We start from the raw sequence: 19,898 nt of genomic DNA, 5'->3' as shown, positions 1-19,898 counted from the left end.
AGGCCAAATTTGGAATATTGTGTGCATTTCTGGTCACCAAACTACAGGAAGAATACCAATAAGTTTGAAAGAGGGCAAAGATTTACTAGGATGTTACCAGGTCATCAGGAGTTGAGTTACAGGGAAAGATTAAATTCCTTGGGGAGATTTGATGGTGGTTTACAAAATTATGAGAGGTAGAAAGAGAGTGGATGTGAGTCGGCTCTTTCCACTGAGATTAGGAGAGATATAAACGAGAGGACATGGGTTTAGGGTGAAAGGTTTAGGGGGAAGTTCTTAACAGGTGTTGGGAGTGTGGAATGAGCTGCCATCTAACGTGGTGAATGCGGGATCGATGTTAAGAATAAATTGGATGGGAGAGGCTTGGAGGGTTATGAAATGGGACCAGGTCAGTGGGACAAACGGAATGATGCTTTGGCACAGATTAGAAGGGCCAAGTGGCCTGTTTTCTGTGCTGGTTCTGGAAATGTCTCAGCTGGTCTTGCAGAGTCCATGGCAGACAAAGATGAATTGCCAACGTTTCAGGACAGCCCTCCGTCAGATGAGCAGAATCCGCCAGAAGCAGGAAATCTCAGGGTGGAGGCATTACCGACTGGGGGAGGGGCCCAGACCAACAAAAAGGGGGAGGGGTGAGAATTGATCATGACTGGGTGAGGTGACAGGAAAAGGAAAGGCCAAACTGGGAGGAAGCAGCTGGGGATGAGGTGAGGGAGGTGGAAACCCAGAGAGGTTGATGTCTTTACCATTTGGTCAGAGGGGCCCAGTTAGGTGCTGTTTCTCCAATTTGCAGGTGGTCTTGGTCTGGCAGGGCACGAGGGCATGGACAGACACTTCAGCGAGGGGATGGGATGGGGCCACAGGGAGGTTCACGCCATTGCGGCAGACAGAGCCAAGGTACTGAGTGGAGCGATCTCCCAGTCTGTGTCCAGTCTCCCCGCTACAGAGACCACAGCGGGAACATCTGGTTTGATCAGGTGAACAGATGCAGAGGTGAGGAGACGACACAACAGTTCCGGAGAAACACAGCAGGTCAGGCAGTCTCCCGAGGAGGCAGGATGTGTTTCAGTCCTCGAACCCCTCGTTAAAGCAGTGTGGACAATCAGGCAGGTAATGGTACAAAAAACTCAAACCAGCAGGAGGTGGACAGGAGAAAAAGGCTGTTGGGTGGGAAGAGGGATGAGGCTGGACATCAGAAGGAAGTGGGTGCAAAATTGGACGGAAGTGGACACAGGCCAGGGTCTTTCCCCTACACGGGGACACAGGCCGGGGGCTACACCCTGCACCGGAACACAGGCTGGGATCTTCCCCCTACACAGGGACACAGGCTGGGGTCTACACCCTGCACCGGAACACAAGCTGGGGTCTTGCCCCTACACAGGAACACAAGCTGGGGTCTACACCCTGCACCGGAACACAGGCTGGGGTCGACACCCTGCACCGGAACACAGGCTGGGGTCGACACCCTGCACCGGAACACAGGCTGGGGTCTACACCCTGCACCGGAACACAGGCTGGGGTCTACACCCTGCACCGGAACACAGGCTGGGGTCTACACCCTGCACCGGAACACAGGCTGGGGTCTACACCCTGCACCGGAACACAGGCTGGGGTCTACACCCTGCACCGGAACACAGGCTGGGGTCTACACCCTGCACCGGAACACAGGCTGGGGTCTACACCCTGCATCGGAACACAGGCTGGGGTCTACACCCTGCACCGGAACACAGGCTGGGGTCTTCCCCCTACATGGGGACACAGGCTGGGGTCTTCCCCCTATACAGGGATACAGGCTGGGGTCTACACCCTGCATCGGAACACAGGCTGGGGTCTACACCCTGCATCGGAACACAGGCTGGGGTCTACACCCTGCATCGGAACACAGGCTGGGGTCTACACCCTGCACCGGAACACAGGCTGGGGTCTTCCCCCTACATGGGGACACAGGCTGGGGTCTTCCCCCTACATGGGGACACAGGCTGGGGTCTTCCCCCTATACAGGGATACAGGCTGGGGTCCACACCCTGCACCGGAACACAGTCTAGGGTCTTCCCCCTACATGGGGACACAGGCTGGGGTCTTCCCCCTACACAGGGACACAGGCTGGGGTCTTCCCTCTACATGGGGACATAGATTAGAATCTTCCCCATTCCACCCTCTCGACTCACCTCGGGCCACAGACCCAAGTCAGGTGTGGAGGCAAGTCTGATGTCCAATATAGGATCTCTGGAGAAGGCACTGTGGGAAGGTTGGGGAAGGAGCGGAGAGGGTGTCTACGTGAGAGGAGGAAGGGTGGGATGGGGTTAGTGGAATGGGGAGTGGGTGGAAGAGGTGGAGGGGACAATGAGGATGAGTGGAGTTGGGGTTGGGAAAGGTGGGGGGCAATGAGACAAGAAAGCTGGGAGAGCAGGGTGGGGGATGCCCGAGGAGCAGTGAGGAGTGGGTGGGGATCCACGGGGGAAGGTGCTGGGGTCCACAGGGTGAAAGTGCTCTGAGAGGTCTGAAAGGAAGTTGCTGGGGGTCCACAGGTGAAGCAACTGGGTGTTCGTGGGGTGAAGGTAAGGAGGGGTGGGGGTGAGGATGGAGGGGGAACCGGACACTAGAGAAAGAAGAGCCAGACACGGTCTGTGCTTCACATCATCTTTATTGGGGACTGTCCCTGACACCCCCTCCCTCCAGCAGCCCACCCCCTTGTACCTGAAAACTGACCCAGGCACTGAGTCACACAGGGGGCAACTCTTTGTCCCCACACACACCAGGGCTCTACACCCTGCCTTCCTCACTAAACCTCATGCACATCACAGAGGGAGCAGGGTTCAGGCCCTGACCCCCACCCCACGACTCGCCCCTACATTCAACACATAGAGCAGTCCAGCATCACTGCGACGGACCCTCCACACCCACTACACTCCCTGGGGGGATGGACCCTGCACACCCACTACACTCCCTGGGGGGATGGACCCTCCACACCCACTACACTCCCTGGGGGGATGGACCCTCCACACCCACTACACTCCCTGGGGGGATGGACCCTCCACACCCACTACACTCCCTGGGGGGATGGACCCTCCAGACCCACTACACTCCCTGGGGGGATGGACCCTCCAGACCCACTACACTCCCTGGGGGGATGGACCCTCCACACCCACTACACTCCCTGGGGGGATGGACCCTCCACACCCACTACACTCCCTGGGGGGATGGACCCTCCACACCCACTACACTCCCTGGGGGGATGGACCCTGCACACCCACTACACTCCCTGGGGGGGATGGACCCTACACACCCACTACACTCCCTGTGGGGATGGACCCTCCACACCCACTACACTCCCTGTGGGGATGGACCCTCCACACCCACTACACTCCCTGTGGGGATGGACCCTCCACACCCACTACACTCCCTGTGGGGATGGACCCTCCACACCCACTACACTCCCTGTGGGGATGGACCCTCCACACCCACTACACTCCCTGTGGGGATGGACCCTCCACACCCACTACACTCCCTGTGGGGATGGACCCTCCACACCCACTACTCTCCCTGTGGGGACAGACCCTGCCACTGGTCTCACCCCCTCCTTCCTCGCCCCCTCTCTACACCTTCACTCCCTCTCCTCCCTCCACTTGCTCTTTCCACCCTCACCCCCCTCCTTCATCCTCTCCTCCCTCATTCCACTCTCACCCTTTTTCTCCTCCCTCACCCCCACCCTCCACTCTCATGTCTCCCCTCCCTCATCCCCTCTTTCCTCCACACACTGACCCTCACTGGGGGACAGGTCTCACACACATGGACCTTCACTGGGGTCTGGTCCCACCCACATGGACTCTCACTAGTGGACGGGTCCCACCCACACTGACCACTGAGGTGACGGGACCCACCCACACTGACCCGCGCTGGGGGACGGGTCCCACACACACTGACCTGCGCTGGGGGACGGGTCCCACACACACTGACCCGCGCTGGGGGACGGGTCCCACACACACTGACCCGCGCTGGGGGACGGGTCCCACACACACTGACCCTCGCTGGGGGATGGACCCCAAACGCTAACCCCCACTGGCATACAGGCCTGTTGTCTGTGAACAGGGGTGCAGAGCTGAAAGCAGCATTCTGTCAATTTAAAACATTCCACAAAACTAAAACAAGAAAACAAATCTAAAATATATGAACTCTAAAATGTAAATCTGTGCAAATATCCCTGGCCGTCGTGGCTGACATGACAAGGGAACCTCAGTGTTGAACCCTGACAGTGGCTAGAACACTTTGCACTGGGTTTGGGGCAGTGATGAGAACACAACACTCGGGAGGTCGGACAGTGCCTGCAGACACAGCAGCGGTCATGCCTGGAAGTTCAGGCGCCTGATCAGGAAAAAGGACTCCACACTGTGACCACCCAGGTGCCGTCCATTAAAACCAGCCAGTGTCCTCCACAAGTTCGACGCGGGTAACACAGACTCTCCTCGGCTCATCCCACGTCAGATACCCAAGACCCTCGCTCCCCCTTCCCCAACTAAAAAAACACGGAGCAGTGATCAGGGCCCCACCGAACAACCTGCACCCTCCTGGCAGGACAGTCGGTGCTGTGGAACCCCGCACGCTGTCGGTCTCGTGTAACACTACTGTAACGCGGGGTCAGTGGGGACACGAGGAGGGCGAGATATTGGAGGGTCACAGGGAGCAGGGACGTGGGGGTAAAGGGTCACGGAGAGAGCGGGACATGGGAGGGTCACGGGGACAGCGGGACATGGGAGGGTCACGGGGACAGCGGGACATGGGAGGGTCACGGGGACAGCGGGACATGGGAGGGTCACGGGGACAGCGGGACATGGGAGGGTCACGGGGACAGCGGGACATGGGAGGGTCACGGGGACAGCGGGACATGGGAGGGTCACGGGGACAGCGGGACATGGGAGGGTCACGGGGAGAGCGGGACATGGGAGGGTCACGGGGAGAGCGGGACATGGGAGGGTCACGGGGAGAGCGGGTAATGGGGGTTCAGGGTCACGGGGCACCAAGATGCAGGGGAATAGAGGGATTGCGGGTTCAAGGTTCGTGGGGATCAAGGGGTCGCAGGGTCATGGAGGGGTCGCAGGGTCATGGGGGGTCGCAGGGTCATGGGGGGGTCGCAGGGTCATGGGGGGGTCGCAGGGTCATGGGGGGGTCGCAGGGTCATGGGGGGGTCGCAGGGTCATGGGGGGGTCGCAGGGTCATGGGGGGGTCGCAGGGTCATGGGGGGGTCGCAGGGTCATGGGGGGGTCGCAGGGTCATGGGGGGGTCGCAGGGTCATGGGGGGGTCGCAGGGTCATGGGGGGGTCGCAGGGTCATGGGGGGGTCGCAGGGTCATGGGGGGGTCGCAGGGTCATGGGGGGGTCGCAGGGTCATGGGGGGGTCGCAGGGTCATGGGGGGGTCGCAGGGTCATGGGGGGTCGCAGGGTCATGGGGGGTCGCAGGGTCATGGGGGGTCGCAGGGTCATGGGGGGTCGCAGGGTCATGGGGGGTCGCAGGGTCATGGGGGGTCGCAGGGTCATGGGGGGTCGCAGGGTCATGGGGGGGTCGCAGGGTCATGGGGGGGTCGCAGGGTCATGGGGGGGTCGCAGGGTCATGGGGGGGTCGCAGGGTCATGGGGGGGTCGCAGGGTCATGGGGGGTCGCAGGGTCATGGGGGGTCGCAGGTCATGGGGGGTCGCAGGGTCATGGGGGGTCGCAGGGTCATGGGGGGTCGCAGGGTCATGGGGGGGTCGCAGGGTCATGGGGGGGTCGCAGGGTCATGGGGGGGTCGCAGGGTCATGGGGGGTCGCAGGGTCATGGGGGGGTCGCAGGGTCATGGGGGGGTCGCAGGGTCATGGGGGGGTCGCAGGGTCATGGGGGGGTCGCAGGGTCATGGGGGGGTCGCAGGGGGGTCATGGGGGGGGGGGTGGGGGTCGCAGGGTCATGGGGGGGTCGCAGGGTCATGGGGGGGTCGCAGGGTCATGGGGGGGTCGCAGGGTCATGGGGGGGTCGCAGGGTCATGGGGGGGTCGCAGGGTCATGGGGGGGTCGCAGGGTCATGGGGGGTTGCAGGGTCATGGGGGGGTCGCAGGGTCATGGGGGGGTCGCAGGGTCATGGGGGGGTCGCAGGGTCATGGGGGGGTCGCAGGGTCATGGGGGGGTCGCAGGGTCATGGGGGGGTTGCAGGGTCATGGGGGGGTTGCAGGGTCATGGGGGGGTTGCAGGGTCATGGGGGGGTTGCAGGGTCATGGGGGGGTTGCAGGGTCATGGGGGGTTGCAGGGTCATGGGGGGGTTGCAGGGTCATGGGGGGGTTGCAGGGTCATGGGGGGGTTGCAGGGTCATGGGGGGGTTGCAGGGTCATGGGGGGGTTGCAGGGTCATGGGGGGGTCGCAGGGTCATGGGGGGGTCGCAGGGTCATGGGGGGGGTCGCAGGGACATGGGGTCTCCCAGACACGCTCCACGGACGGGGCAGCTAAGGGAAGTCAGACCCACCCAACAGTGCCCGGCTGCCCCAGCACATCGTGTGGTCAGACCCTCTACCCTCCAGCTCTGCAGTCTCCATTCTCTCCCAACCCCTTCCATCGCTCTCCCACCCCCTACATCCCCATCCATTCCGCCCCTCCCTTCCCTCGCACTCCCACCACCATACACCCCTGTCCATCCCGACCCATACCCCCTGTACATTCCGCCCCTACCTCTGCTCATCCTCCTACACCCTACATCCCCATCCATCCCTCCCCTCCCTTCCCTTGCCTTCCCACCTCCCTACACCCCCATCCATCCCACACCCCCTACACCTCCATCCCGCCGCCCTGGAGGTTGGGGGCTGAGTGTTGGCGCCTCATACGTGGGGGTGGTGAATACGGCCGCCGGTACTGCCACGCCTGCGGCACGGACACCTGCCCTGAGCTGGTGTCCAGATTTGGGGTCCCACTGTGCTTATCTGACCGTGGCCCGCGGTGCTTGCCAGCCTCCGGAGGCTGCTGGCACGACGCGGTGCTATTATCGAAGGAGTTGCGGCGGGCGTGCTGGGTGCCGGTGGGTGGGGAGGGGAGCCGGGGCCTCGGGGAGCGGCGTACCGGCCTCTCGTCGTCCTGCTCCGGCGGCCCTGCCACCTCACTGCTCCAGCAGCCCCTATGCTGAGGGTTACTTTTAAAGGGGAAGCGCAGCTTGCGCTCCAACGGCGGCACAAACCGCCCGGTTCCCGGGCGCCGACGCAGACGGCGACCTAGCTGCTGCTGCTCCTGCGCCAGCCACCGTAGCCGTCCCTGCCGGAAGGCCGGGTCCTCTTCCATCAGACGGTCAATCCGCACTGCTTTACTCATCTCGCCACCGGCACCCGGCAACTGCACCGGTCCATCCACCGAAGCACCATCCTCCTGCAAGACATTCAGCATCAGACCAGCACCCGACCGGGAAACTGGGGCCCCACCAGGACCTATCCAGCACTAAATTGGGGCCCCACCAGGACCCACCGATATATCCGGGGCAGTGGGCCTGTTGTCCTGTTACTGGGGCCGTGGGCCTGTTGTCGTGTTACTGCATTGATGGATTTGTTGCTACATTACTGGGGCAGTGGGCCTGTTGCTGCATTACCATGGTGGTTGGCATGTGGCGTGTTACTGGGGCTGTGGGCCTGTTGTCATGTTACCGGGGCTGTGGGCCTGTTGTCATGTTACCAGGGCTGTGGGCCTGTTGCCACATTACTGGGTATGTGAGCCTATTGCCGTGGAACCACATTGGTGGATCTGTGGCTGTTTTACCGGGGCCATGGGCCTGTTGTCGCGTTACTGGGGCCGTGGGCCAGTTGTCGCATTACCGGGCCGTGGGCCAGTTGTCGCATTACCGGGGCCATGGGCCAGTTGTCGCATTACCGGGGCCGTGGGCCTGTTGTCACGTTACCGGGCCAGTGGGTCTATTGCCACGTTACTAGGTCCCTGGGCCTAGTGCTGTGTAACCACATTGGTAGATCTGCTGCTGCGTAATCGGGATTGTGGGCTTGTTGTTGTGTTACCGGGGCCGTGGGCCTGTTTCCGCTTTACCTGGGTGACCGCAGGTACGACCTGCTCCATCTTCAGCATCCGGTCCCTCAGTGCCCTGATCTCCTCATCCTTCATGTTGTTCTGGAGCTTCACCTCCTGCAGGATGCCGGTCAGTTTGTCGATGTGGGCTCGCAGATCGTCCACATCGCCCGGACCACGGAGCTCTGCATCCTCGCCTGCCCCCACCGTGTCCCACACGTCACGGGCCACGGCCTGCCACGCCTCCCTCTCACTGGCCTCCTTCCTGCTGTACATACGCCCCAGCTCCTTCATCTTCACTGCCGCCAGCGCCTCCATCTCGTGCCGCGAGTGCTTGAAGTCATTGAGCGCCACCTCGTAACAGATCTCCTTGACCGCCTGCATCTTGAGGTCAGCCAGCGTAACCCATTTGGGATCCTTGCTGATGCGCCGGCGCTGCGGGATCTGGTAGACCTGCTGCGGCTCGCGCTTCTTGCCACTGCTGGGCAGGCCGCAGCGCCGCACGATGCTCTGCACCTTGCTGGCTGGGAGCTGGTCACGCAGTGAAGTGATAAGGCGCCAGCTCTCTTCGCACGAAACGCTTGTCTGAATCATCGCCGCTGTCAGAGTCTGCGTACTGTGGGGGGGGAGGGGCAGCATCAGTATGGGGGTTCAGACTGCCCGAGGGGGGGAGAGAGAGGGGGAGGGGGGGGGGAGAGGGGGGGGAGAGGGGGGGGGAGAGGGGGGGGAGAGGGGGGAGAGGGGGGGGAGAGGGGGGGGAGAGGGGGGGAGAGGGGGGAGAGGGGGGGAGAGGGGGGAGAGGGGGGGAGAGGGGGGAGGGTGGAGGGGGGGGGAGGGGGGGAGGGGGGAGGGGGAGGGGAGAGGGGGAGGGGGAGAGGGGGGAGGGGGAGAGGGGGAGGGGGGAGGGGAGAGGGGGAGAGGGGGAGAGGGGGAGGGGGGGAGGGGGAGGGGGGGAGGGGAGAGGGGGGAGGGGGGAGGGAGGGGAGGGGGGAGGGGGGAGGGGGGAGGGGGAGGGGAGGGGGGGGAGGGGAAGGGGGAGGGGGGGGGGGGAGGGGAGGGGGAGGGGAGGGGGAGGGGAGGGGGAGGGGAGGGGGAGGGGGGAGGGGAGGGGGAGGGGAGGGAGGGAAGTGGGAGCATCAGCGCCAGACGGTCGGGGTGAAGGGGCATATTGTCCGAGTTTGAGAGATGATGGGGTCAGCGTCAGGGGTGACAGTACCAGCCGGGACTGCTCCAGTTGCAGGTCCGCCTCCTCCTTCTCGTGACGATATTGGTTCTCCACGTCCTGCAACCTGCCGGCACAGAGCAGCAGCCAATCAGAGTGAGCAGTGCCAACCACCCTTCCCCCGCGTAGCCTATCCACCCCCCTCCCCTACTCCGTATCTTCCTCCTTCCACCTCACACCCCCACCAGGTGACCCCCCCTTCCCCGGGTCCCCTCTCTCCCTGCTGGCCCTCTCCTCCCCCACCAGTCCCATCTCACCTGGAACCTCTCTCTCCCCTCTCAGTCGCCCCCTCCCCCCCAACCCACTGCAGCTCCACTCCATCGCACGGAACTCCCCCACCCCCTACCCACCACCCTCTGCCCCACCTGCGCTCCATCTCCAGCCGGATGTCGATGCCCTCCTGCTCCAGCAGCTCCCTCTGTGCGAAGCTCCAGTCCGCTGTCTCTGCCGGGGGGTCCGAGGCTGGGAGGCCGTTGGCGCCGTGCCTGCTCGGGGTGGTTGAAGCGGAACACGTGGCTCTTGCCCATCACCACACGGTTACCTGGCACAAACGCTGGTGTCAGACAGGCCCTTCAGCCAACTCCATGCTGGCCCCCCTACCCAACTACACGACTGCCCTGCCGTCCGAATGTCACAAAACTGTTTCCTCGGCAAATCGTCCAGACCCCATCATCACAGCCCCCCCCCCACCCCATCACAGACCCTCCCCAACACATCAGACACCCATCACAGACCCCCCCCCCACCGTGTCATAGACCACCCCATCAGAGACCCCACTCCCCCCGCCGTTACAGACACCAGCACCCTCCACAGTGCCCCAGATGCAATCAGACCCATCCATTGACCGGGGTGGTGTGACCAGAGAGAAGCACGACCACCCTGAGGGTGAGGCCTACAGGTTGGGGTGGGGTTGGGGAACAGGGTGAGGCCTGCAGTTGGAGATGGAGGAGAGGATGAGGCCTGCAGGTGGGGATGGGGTGGGAAGGGGTGAGGCCTCCCCCTACCTCCCTGCCGCGTGCCTACCACCCAGGCTCACCTACCTTGGCGCAGAACCATGGGCCCAGTGAGTTGCTTCCCATTGACATAGGTGTCAGCCCCCTCGCACGGCTCCAGGGTCACGACCACTGTGGGGAGAGGACACAGTCACCCTGTCCCTGGGGACAGACCCACCCGGGGACCTACCTGTGGACCGCTCAACCCAGACGGCTCCACCCTGGGGCAGTCCCACCCTGGGATCCACCCTGGGGCAGTCCCACCCTGGGATCCACCCTGGGGCAGTCCCACCCTGGGATAGCTCCAAACTGGGACCCACCCAGAGACAGCCCCATCCTGGGACGGACCCACCCAGGGATTGGCCCTGGGCACTAGCAACCTCAGCTCCAGGCACAGGATCGGCCTCCCTCCCTTCCACAACCTCCCTTAACATGCATGCACAGTCTCACACAAACCCACATGTACACACACACAGACACACCTACACTTATACACGCACACACACCAGAGACACAAACACACTCCTACACATGCACCTATACTCACGCACACACAATTCAGTGACTGAGGGCCAGACACCCCTTCAGCTAGCACAGGGCAGACTGGGCAACAATGAGGCCCATCTCCCTGTCCTGGTTCACTCATTGTCCCTCCACACCCTCATCAGACCCCCATTGCCCATCCCATATCGGAGAGTCCCATTACCCATCCCCCTGCCCGATTTCAGACCCCTGATTCCACCCTCACCATCACCGCTGTCCCCGGTCTGGCTGCGGAACACACAGTGAACATCCTTGATGAAATGGCCACTCAGCTTAATGTCCACGTCACCTGTCCCACCCTGGGATCAAAGTGGAGTAATCAGTGCCCATGCCCGCCGACCCTTCCTCAAACCTCACCTATGGTACCACGATGCACTCACTCCCCTTCCACCATAAGGATGCCATCCCTCACTCTCCCCTCTCCTCCCTCTCCCCATGCCCCCAACCACTTCTTTCTTCTCTCCCCTCGCCCCACCCTTCTTCTCCTCCTCCTCCTCCTCTCCCCAAGCCCCCACCCCTCTCCTCCTCTCTCCACACCCCCACCCCTCCTCCTCTCCCCATACCCCCACCCCTCTCCTCCTCCTCCTCCTCTCCCCACGCCCCCACCCCTCTCCTCCTTCTCTACCCATGCCCCCATCCAGCTTCTCCATTTCTCTCCACCCATCACCACATGCCCCCTTCTCCTCATTCCCTGTCCCCATACCCACGGACCTACCTGGTGACCCCATCCTTGATGTAGTACAGCAGACACTCCGACATCAGTGGGTCCTCGTTCAGATTCACCAGGTGTGGGGACTGCATCAGAAACCAGGTCAGAGGTGGTTGTGGGGGAACAGGTGTGGGGTAATGGGGTAGGGTTGGGATAGGTGTAGGGGTGGGGAGAGAGGGGGGTGGGTGGGGAGAGAGGGGGGTCGGTGGGGAGAGAGGGGGGTGGGGAGGGTGTGGGGAGTGGCTATGGGTGGAGAGGAGGGTGGGTGGTTGGGGATGCGGTGGTGGGGGCGCTGCAGCTGCCACTCACCTTCTTAGGAGAGAAGACGCCAACAGTTCCTCCATCTTCCCGGGTCGCCACCCCCATCTCGGCCAGGAGCGCCTCCCTGGAACGGGCACCCAATCCTATCAGCCCCATCCCCACTCTCCATCCACATCTCCCCTCCCGACCCCACGGTGGGAGAGTCCAGGGACAAGAGGGCACAACTTCAGGATTGAAGGGCTATGGAGGGATTTCTTCAGCCAGAGGGTGGTGAACCTGTGGGATTAGCAATAGTTGTGGAGGCACAGTCATTGGGGGTATTTAAGGCAGAGATCGACAGTTTCTTGTATGCCAGGGGCATCAAAGGTTTTGGGGGAGGCCAGGCAGTGGGGCTGAGTGGGGAAATGGATCAGCTCATGATTAAATGGTAGGATAGACTCGATGGCCTGAATGGGCTTTTTCTACTCATAATCTTTTGGCCCCCTTGAGTTGCCGCCCCTGCCCCCACCACCTCCCCCTCCCCTCCCCTGCCTCCACAACGTCTCTCCTTCCCTAGAGTTGCTGACCATTCCCCCACACCCTCCCCTCCCCTCGAGTTGCTGTCCCTCTATCCACCCCATCTTCCCCTCCCCTCGAGTTTCCGCCCATCCCCCTACCCCGTGTCTCCCACCTCTCGATGCGGATTCGCTCAGTTTTTCTCAACTTCTCCTCCCAGCTCTCATTCAGCTCCTCGATGATCTTCTCCGTCTCCTGGTAACACCGAGAAGCCAGGTGTCAGTCCCGAGTCCACCCACATCTCGGGGGGAGAGATAGGGGATTGGGGGAGAGAGGGTAGAGGTCAGGAGTCAATCCTGTTTCCATCCATAGCTTGGGGAAAGAGAGTGGGGAGAGAAGGAGGGTGGGTGAGAAAGGGTGAAGAATGGAATGGTGAGGAGAGAGGGAGGGTGAGGGATAGAGGAGGGAGGGTGGGGGAAAGAAGGTGAAGAATAGGACGGTGGGGAAATAGGAGGAGGGGAGGTCAGAGTGTGAGGAGGTCAGGTCAGTCCCTTGTCTATCCACAACAAAGGGAGATGGGGGTAGCGGGTGGTGTGAGAGATAGAGGAGGGTGTGTGGTGATAGGGCAGGAGGGGAGGGAGAAAGCTGTGGGGCAGGAGAGGCAGATGTGTAGGGAGAGGATGGAAGGGGAGACGTGGGGGAGGAGAGGTGGAGAGAAAAGGGTAAGACTGGGGAGACCAGAGCGGTGGAGAGGCGAGGCTGGGGGAGAGGCTGGGGAGAGGCTGGGGGAGAGGCTGGGGAGAGGCTGGGGGAGAGGCTGGGGGAGAGGCTGGGGGAGAGGCTGGGGGAGAGGCTGGGGGAGAGGCTGGGGGAGAGGCTGGGGGAGAGGCTGGGGGAGAGGCTGGGGGAGAGGCTGGGGGAGAGGCTGGGGAGAGGCCTGGGGGAGAGGCTGGGGGAGAGGCTGGGGGGGAGAGGCTGGGGAGAGGCTGGGGGAGAGGCTGGGGGAGAGGCTGGGGGAGAGGCTGGGGGAGAGGCTGGGGGAGAGGCTGGGGGAGAGGCTGGGGGAGAGGCTGGGGGAGAGGCTGGGGGAGAGGCTGGGGGAGAGGCTGGGGGAGAGGCTGGGGGAGAGGCTGGGGGAGAGGCTGGGGAGAGGCTGGGGGAGAGGCTGGGGGAGAGGCTGGGGGAGAGGCTGGGGGGAGAGGCTGGGGGAGAGGCTGGGGGAGAGGCTGGGGAGAGGCTGGGGGAGAGGCTGGGGGAGAGGCTGGGGGAGAGGCTGGGGGAGAGGCTGGGGGAGAGGCTGGGGGAGAGGCTGGGGAGAAGGCTGGGGGAGAGGCTGGGGGAGAGGCTGGGGGAGAGGCTGGGGGAGAGGCTGGGGGAGAGGCTGGGGGAGAGGCTGGGGGAGAGGCTGGGGAGAGGCTTGGGGGAGAGGCTGGGGAGAGGCTGGGGGAGAGGCTGGGGGAGAGGCTGGGGGAGAGGCTGGGGGAGAGGCTGGGGAGAGGCTGGGGGAGAGGCTGGGGGAGAGGCTGGGGGAGAGGCTGGGGGAGAGGCTGGGGGAGAGGCTGGGGGAGAGGCTGGGGGAGAGGCTGGGGGAGAGGCTGGGGAGAGGCTGGGGGAGAGGCTGGGGGAGAGGCTGGGGGAGAGGCTGGGGGAGAGGCTGGGGAGAGGCTGGGGGAGAGGCTGGGGGAGAGGCTGGGGAGAGGCTGGGGGAGAGGCTGGGGGAGAGGCTGGGGGAGAGGCTGGGGGAGAGGCTGGGGGAGAGGCTGGGGGAGAGGCTGGGGGAGAGGCTGGGGGAGAGGCTGGGGGAGAGCTGGGGGAGAGGCTGGGGAGAGGCTGGGGGAGAGGCTGGGGGAGAGGCTGGGGGAGAGGCTGGGGGAGAGGCTGGGGGAGAGGCTGGGGGAGAGGCTGGGGAGAGGCTGGGGAGAGGCTGGGGGAGAGGCTGGGGGAGAGGCTGGGGGAGAGGCTGGGGGAGAGGCTGGGGAGAGGCTGGGGGAGAGGCTGGGGAGAGGCTGGGGAGAGGCTGGGGAGAGGGCTGGGGGAGAGGCTGGGGGAGAGGCTGGGGGAGAGGCTGGGGAGAGGCTGGGGGAGAGGCTGGGGAGAGGCTGGGGGAGAGGCTGGGGGAGAGGCTGGGGGAGAGGCTGGGGGAGAGGCTGGGGGAGAGGCTGGGGGAGAGGCTGGGGGAGAGGCTGGGGGAGAGGCTGGGGGAGAGGCTGGGGGAGAGGCTGGGGGAGAGGCTGGGGGAGAGGCTGGGGGAGAGGCTGGGGGAGAGGCTGGGGGAGAGGCTGGGGGGAGAGGCTGGGGGAGAGGCTGGGGGAGAGGCTGGGGGAGAGGCTGGGGGAGAGGCTGGGGGAGAGGCTGGGGGAGAGGCTGGGGGAGAGGCTGGGGGAGAGGCTGGGGGAGAGGCCTGGGGGAGAGGCTGGGGGAGAGGCTGGGGGAGAGGCTGGGGGAGAGGCTGGGGAGAGGCTGGGGGAGAGGCTGGGGGAGAGGCTGGGGGAGAGGCTGGGGAGAGGCTGGGGGAGAGGCTGGGGGAGAGGCTGGGGGAGAGGCTGGGGGAGAGGCTGGGGGAGAGGCTGGGGAGAGGCTGGGGGAGAGGCTGGGGGAGAGGCTGGGGGAGAGGCTGGGGAGAGGCTGGGGAGAGGCTGGGGGAGAGGCTGGGGGAGAGGCTGGGGGAGAGGCTGGGGGAGAGGCTGGGGGAGAGGCTGGGGAGAGGCTGGGGGAGAGGCTGGGGGAGAGGCTGGGGGAGAGGCTGGGGGAGAGGCTGGGGGAGAGGCTGGGGGAGAGGCTGGGGGAGAGGCTGGGGGGAGAGGCTGGGGGAGAGGCTGGGGGAGAGGCTGGGGGAGAGGCTGGGGGAGAGGCTGGGGGAGAGGCTGGGGGAGAGGCTGGGGGAGAGGCTGGGGGAGAGGCTGGGGGAGAGGCTGGGGAGAGGCTGGGGGAGAGGCTGGGGGAGAGGCTGGGGGAGAGGCTGGGGGAGAGGCTGGGGAGAGGCTGGGGGAGAGGCTGGGGGAGAGGCTGGGGGAGAGGCTGGGGAGAGGCTGGGGAGAGGCTGGGGGAGAGGCTGGGGGAGAGGCTGGGGGAGAGGCTGGGGGAGAGGCTGGGGGAGAGGCTGGGGGAGAGGCTGGGGAGAGGCTGGGGAGAGGCTGGGGGAGAGGCTGGGGGAGAGGCTGGGGGAGAGGCTGGGGGAGAGGCTGGGGGAGAGGCTGGGGGAGAGGCTGGGGGAGAGGCTGGGGGAGAGGCTGGGGGAGAGGCTGGGGGAGAGGCTGGGGGAGAGGCTGGGGAGAGGCTGGGGGAGAGGCTGGGGGAGAGGCTGGGGGAGAGGCTGGGGGAGAGGCTGGGGGAGAGGCTGGGGGAGAGGCTGGGGGAGAGGCTGGGGGAGAGGCTGGGGGAGAGGCTGGGGGAGAGGCTGGGGGAGAGGCTGGGGGAGAGGCTGGGGGAGAGGCTGGGGGAGAGGCTGGGGGAGAGGCTGGGGGAGAGGCTGGGGGAGAGGCTGGGGGAGAGGCTGGGGGAGAGGCTGGGGGAGAGGCTGGGGGAGAGGCTGGGGAGAGGCTGGGGGAGAGGCTGGGGGAGAGGCTGGGGGAGAGGCTGGGGGAGAGGCTGGGGGAGAGGCTGGGGGAGAGGCTGGGGGAGAGGCTGGGGAGAGGCTGGGGGAGAGGCTGGGGGAGAGGCTGGGGGAGAGGCTGGGGGAGAGGCTGGGGGAGAGGCTGGGGGAGAGGCTGGGGGAGAGGCTGGGGGAGAGGCTGGGGGAGAGGCTGGGGGAGAGGCTGGGGGAGAGGCTGGGGGAGAGGCTGGGGAGAGGCTGGGGGAGAGGCTGGGGGAGAGGCTGGGGGAGAGGCTGGGGGAGAGGCTGGGGGAGAGGCTGGGGGAGAGGCTGGGGGAGAGGCTGGGGAGAGGCTGGGGGAGAGGCTGGGGGAGAGGCTGGGGGAGAGGCTGGGGGAGAGGCTGGGGAGAGGCTGGGGGAGAGGCTGGGGGAGAGGCTGGGGGAGAGGCTGGGGGAGAGGCTGGGGAGAGGCTGGGGGAGAGGCTGGGGGAGAGGCTGGGGGAGAGGCTGGGGGAGAGGCTGGGGGAGAGGCTGGGGGAGAGGCTGGGGGAGAGGCTGGGGGAGAGGCTGGGGGAGAGGCTGGGGGAGAGGCTGGGGGAGAGGCTGGGGGAGAGGCTGGGGGAGAGGCTGGGGGAGAGGCTGGGGAGAGGCTGGGGGAGAGGCTGGGGGAGAGGCTGGGGAGAGGCTGGGGGAGAGGCTGGGGGAGAGGCTGGGGGGAGAGGCTGGGGGAGAGGCTGGGGGAGAGGCTGGGGAGAGGCTGGGGGAGAGGCTGGGGGAGAGGCTGGGGGAGAGGCTGGGGGAGAGGCCTGGGGAGAGGCTGGGGGAGAGCTGGGGGAGAGGCTGGGGGAGAGGCTGGGGGAGGCTGGGGGAGAGGCTGGGGGAGAGGCTGGGGGAGAGGCTGGGGGAGAGGCTGGGGGAGAGGCTGGGGGAGAGGCTGGGGGAGAGGCTGGGGGAGAGGCTGGGGAGAGGCTGGGGAGAGGCTGGGGGAGAGGCTGGGGGAGAGGCTGGGGGAGAGAGGGTAAAGGCTGGAAGAAGAGAATAAGAGGGGGGGAAGGTGAGAGGTGGAGAGGAGGTTGGGGGGGTGAGGGAGGGGTTGGGCGGTCGAAGGGAACAGACAGGCAAGATGAATTCACCTGCAGACGATCCAGGGCCTCCTGGCTGGTCAGCTCTGTCCTGGGCACAGCTGAGCTCTGGGTCGTGTCCTGAGGGCCTGCATCCTGGGGCCTGGTCTCACCATCGGCATCAGCCCATGGGCTAGGAGCCTCCACTTCGCTGGCAGTCAGGGGGACGTACTCACTCCCTGCCCCGTTGAAGACCAGCCCTCCTGCAGGCTGGACGGAGTCGGGCTTCATGAACTCTGTACCTGCTGAGGAGAGCGGGGAGGGGGAGGAGGAGGAAGGGGGAAGGGTGGAGAAGAGGGGGTAGTGGAGAGAAAGTTGCTGGTGAGACCCATAGCCAAGTGGTGACCCCTGTGCCACTTCCATGTGGTCCAGGACACCCTCACCCTGATCCTCACTCCCTCCAACCCCCACCCTGACCCTGACTCCCACCCACCCCCCCCAGCCTGGCCTCACCCTCGCAGAGTCCCAGCCCCTGGGTGCTGAGCAGCTGCCTCAGTCGTGCCACTCCTCCTTCAGTTCGCGGATCAGCCGAGCGTTCGGGTCCTCGTTCACCACCGCGTTACACCGGATCTGCTTGGCTCGATCCGCATACCTGCAGCGGGAACCAGTGCCTGCGTAATATCTGACCCACCCAAAAACTCTGGGCCTGCCTCCATACACAGTGCTCGCCCCCAAACACAGGTTCAACCTCAAACGCAGGTCCAACCAAATGTAGGTCTGTCCCCAAACGCAGGTCCAACCTCAAACACAAGAACTTCCCCCAAACACTGGAATGGCCCCCAAACACAGGACCCACCCCCAAATGCAGTGCTCGTCCACAAACGTGGGGACCACCCACCAACGCAATGCCCACCCCAAATGGAGTCCACATCCTAAACATGGGGTCCGTCCCCAAACATAGTGTCTGCCACCAAAGGAACTTCCAAAAACACAGGATTATCCACAAGAGCAGGGATGGGCCCCTGACCCCTCTCCTATCCTGGGACCCAGCCCCTCCCCTGGCCTGGTACCCATCCACCACGCCCAGTTCTGCCTCAACCTGAGGGTGCTGAGCGTTCCTCGTAGTTCACATCAGCCGGACTGAGGGCGGCGATCATAGCCGTTCGCGAGTTGCCGCCTGAGAGAGAAGAGGAGGCGGGGAGAGTTAACAGGGGGGTCGGGGGGGAGGATGTACTAGCCCGGGGGCGGGGGGGGGACGGGGGCGGGGGGGACGGGGGCGGACGGGGGGCGGGGGGGACGGGGGCGGACGGGGGCGGGGGGGGACGGGGGCGGGGGGGGACGGGGGGACGAGGGCGTGGGGGGACGAGGGCGTGGGGGACGGGGGCGTGGGGGGTTGACGGACGGGTGGACAGAGATGGGCAGTGGATGGGGTGCAGGGGACAGGGACGGGGAAACTGTAGTGGGGGGCTGTACCCAGGTTTTTCCTCAGAAGCCAGGTGAGCACGGAGTCCCGGTATGGAATGAAGTCAGATTTCTTCTTCTTGCCCTATGACAAACAAAGGGAAAATGGCAGTGAGATGGGGGAGCATGAGGTGGGGGGTGTGATGGGGAGAGGGGGAGCAGTAGATGGGGAGAAAGGGGGAGGGGAGGAGGGGGGAGGGGAGGAGGGGGGAGGGGAGGAGGGGGAGGGGGGATAGAAGGGGAGGGGGATAGAGGGGGGGATAGAGGGGGGATAGAGGGGGGAATAGAGGGGGGAATAGAGGGGGGGGGGATAGAGGGGGAGGGGGGATAGAGGGGGAGGGGGGATAGAGGGGGAGGGGGATAGAGGGGGAGGGGGGATAGAGGGGGAGGGGGGATAGAGGGGGAGGGGGGATAGAGGGGGAGGGGGGATAGAGGGGGAGGGGGGATAGAGGGGGAGGGGGGATAGAGGGGGAGGGGGATAGAGGGGAGGGGGATAGAGGGGGAGGGGGATAGAGGGGGAGGGGGGATAGAGGGGGAGGGGGGATAGAGGGGGAGGGGGGATAGAGGGGGAGGGGGGATAGAGGGGGAGGGGGGATAGAGGGGGAGGGGGGATAGAGGGGGAGGGGGATAGAGGGGGAGGGGGGGATAGTGGGGGAGGGGGGGATAGAGGGGGAGGGGGGATAGAGGGGGAGGGGGGATAGAGGGGGAGGGGGGATAGAGGGGGAGGGGGGATAGAGGGGGAGGGGGGATAGAGGGGGAGGGGGGATAGAGGGGGAGGGGGGATAGAGGGGGAGGGGGGATAGAGGGGGAGGGGGATAGAGGGGGAGGGGGATAGAGGGGGAGGGGGATAGAGGGGGAGGGGGATAGAGGGGGAGGGGGATAGAGGGGGAGGGGGGATAGAGGGGGAGGGGGGATAGAGGGGGAGGGGGGATAGAGGGGGAGGGGGGATAGAGGGGGAGGGGGGATAGAGGGGGAGGGGGGATAGAGGGGGAGGGGGGATAGAGGGGGAGGGGGGATAGAGGGGGAGGGGGGATAGAGGGGGAGGGGGGATAGAGGGGGAGGGGGGATAGAGGGGGGAGGGGGATAGAGGGGGAGGGGGGATAGAGGGGGAGGGGGGATAGAGGGGAGGGGGGATAGAGGGGGAGGGGGGATAGAGGGGGAGGGGGGATAGAGGGGGAGTTGGTGGGGTGGGGTGAAGCTGGGGAGAAGGAACGAGGAGGAGAGGGGCAAAGAGGAAGAGAGGGAACCTCACCACCTCGGCCAGGGCTGAGATGACCTTCCCCAACGTGGTCAGCGACTTATTAATGTTGGCTCCTTCCTGCATAGACAGTGGTTGGAGAAGAGAGGGTTCAGCGATGAGGGAAGGTGGAGGATGGGGGCAGGGGCAGAGGTCGGGGCAAGGGTTGGGGTAGGGGTCGGTCAGGGGAGGTGGAAGTCAGGGAAGGGATTGCATGAGCGGTGGGCAGAGGGTGTTTGTGGTTTCAGGGTACAGGGTCGCAATGGGGGCCGGAGGCCCGGTCGCCATGGGGGCCGGGTCGCCATGGGGGCCGGGTCGCCATGGGGGCCGGGTCGCCATGGGGGCCGGGTCGCCATGGGGGCCGGGTCGCCATGGGA

At 65.3% G+C, this 19,898-nt stretch overlaps 1 protein-coding gene across 1 annotated transcript in view; it reads right to left on the bottom strand.

The window, feature by feature from the left end:
* Positions 1-6,753: 6,753 nt before the first annotated feature.
* LOC138753041 (kinesin-like protein KIF1C) overlaps positions 6,754-19,898 on the bottom strand; it is a 33,440-nt gene continuing 20,295 nt past the window's right edge. Inside the window, 18 exon segments of the mRNA XM_069915634.1 lie at positions 6,754-7,366; positions 8,030-8,584; positions 8,586-8,624; positions 9,225-9,297; positions 9,596-9,691; positions 9,693-9,771; positions 10,271-10,354; positions 10,971-11,054; positions 11,178-11,188; positions 11,481-11,560; positions 11,784-11,859; positions 12,406-12,485; positions 16,896-17,128; positions 17,337-17,434; positions 17,476-17,623; positions 17,923-18,000; positions 18,297-18,369; positions 19,537-19,602. Coding sequence (XP_069771735.1) covers positions 6,779-7,366; positions 8,030-8,584; positions 8,586-8,624; positions 9,225-9,297; positions 9,596-9,691; positions 9,693-9,771; positions 10,271-10,354; positions 10,971-11,054; positions 11,178-11,188; positions 11,481-11,560; positions 11,784-11,859; positions 12,406-12,485; positions 16,896-17,128; positions 17,337-17,434; positions 17,476-17,623; positions 17,923-18,000; positions 18,297-18,369; positions 19,537-19,602 — 2,541 coding nt within the window. The 3' untranslated portion in view covers positions 6,754-6,778.

The sequence above is a fragment of the Narcine bancroftii genome, chromosome 2 (genome assembly GCF_036971445.1).
Source record: "Narcine bancroftii isolate sNarBan1 chromosome 2, sNarBan1.hap1, whole genome shotgun sequence".
In the NCBI taxonomy this organism is placed as follows: domain Eukaryota; kingdom Metazoa; phylum Chordata; class Chondrichthyes; order Torpediniformes; family Narcinidae; genus Narcine; species Narcine bancroftii.
Note: the sequence above shows the minus strand (reverse complement) of the source record. Positions and strands in the feature narration are given on the sequence as shown.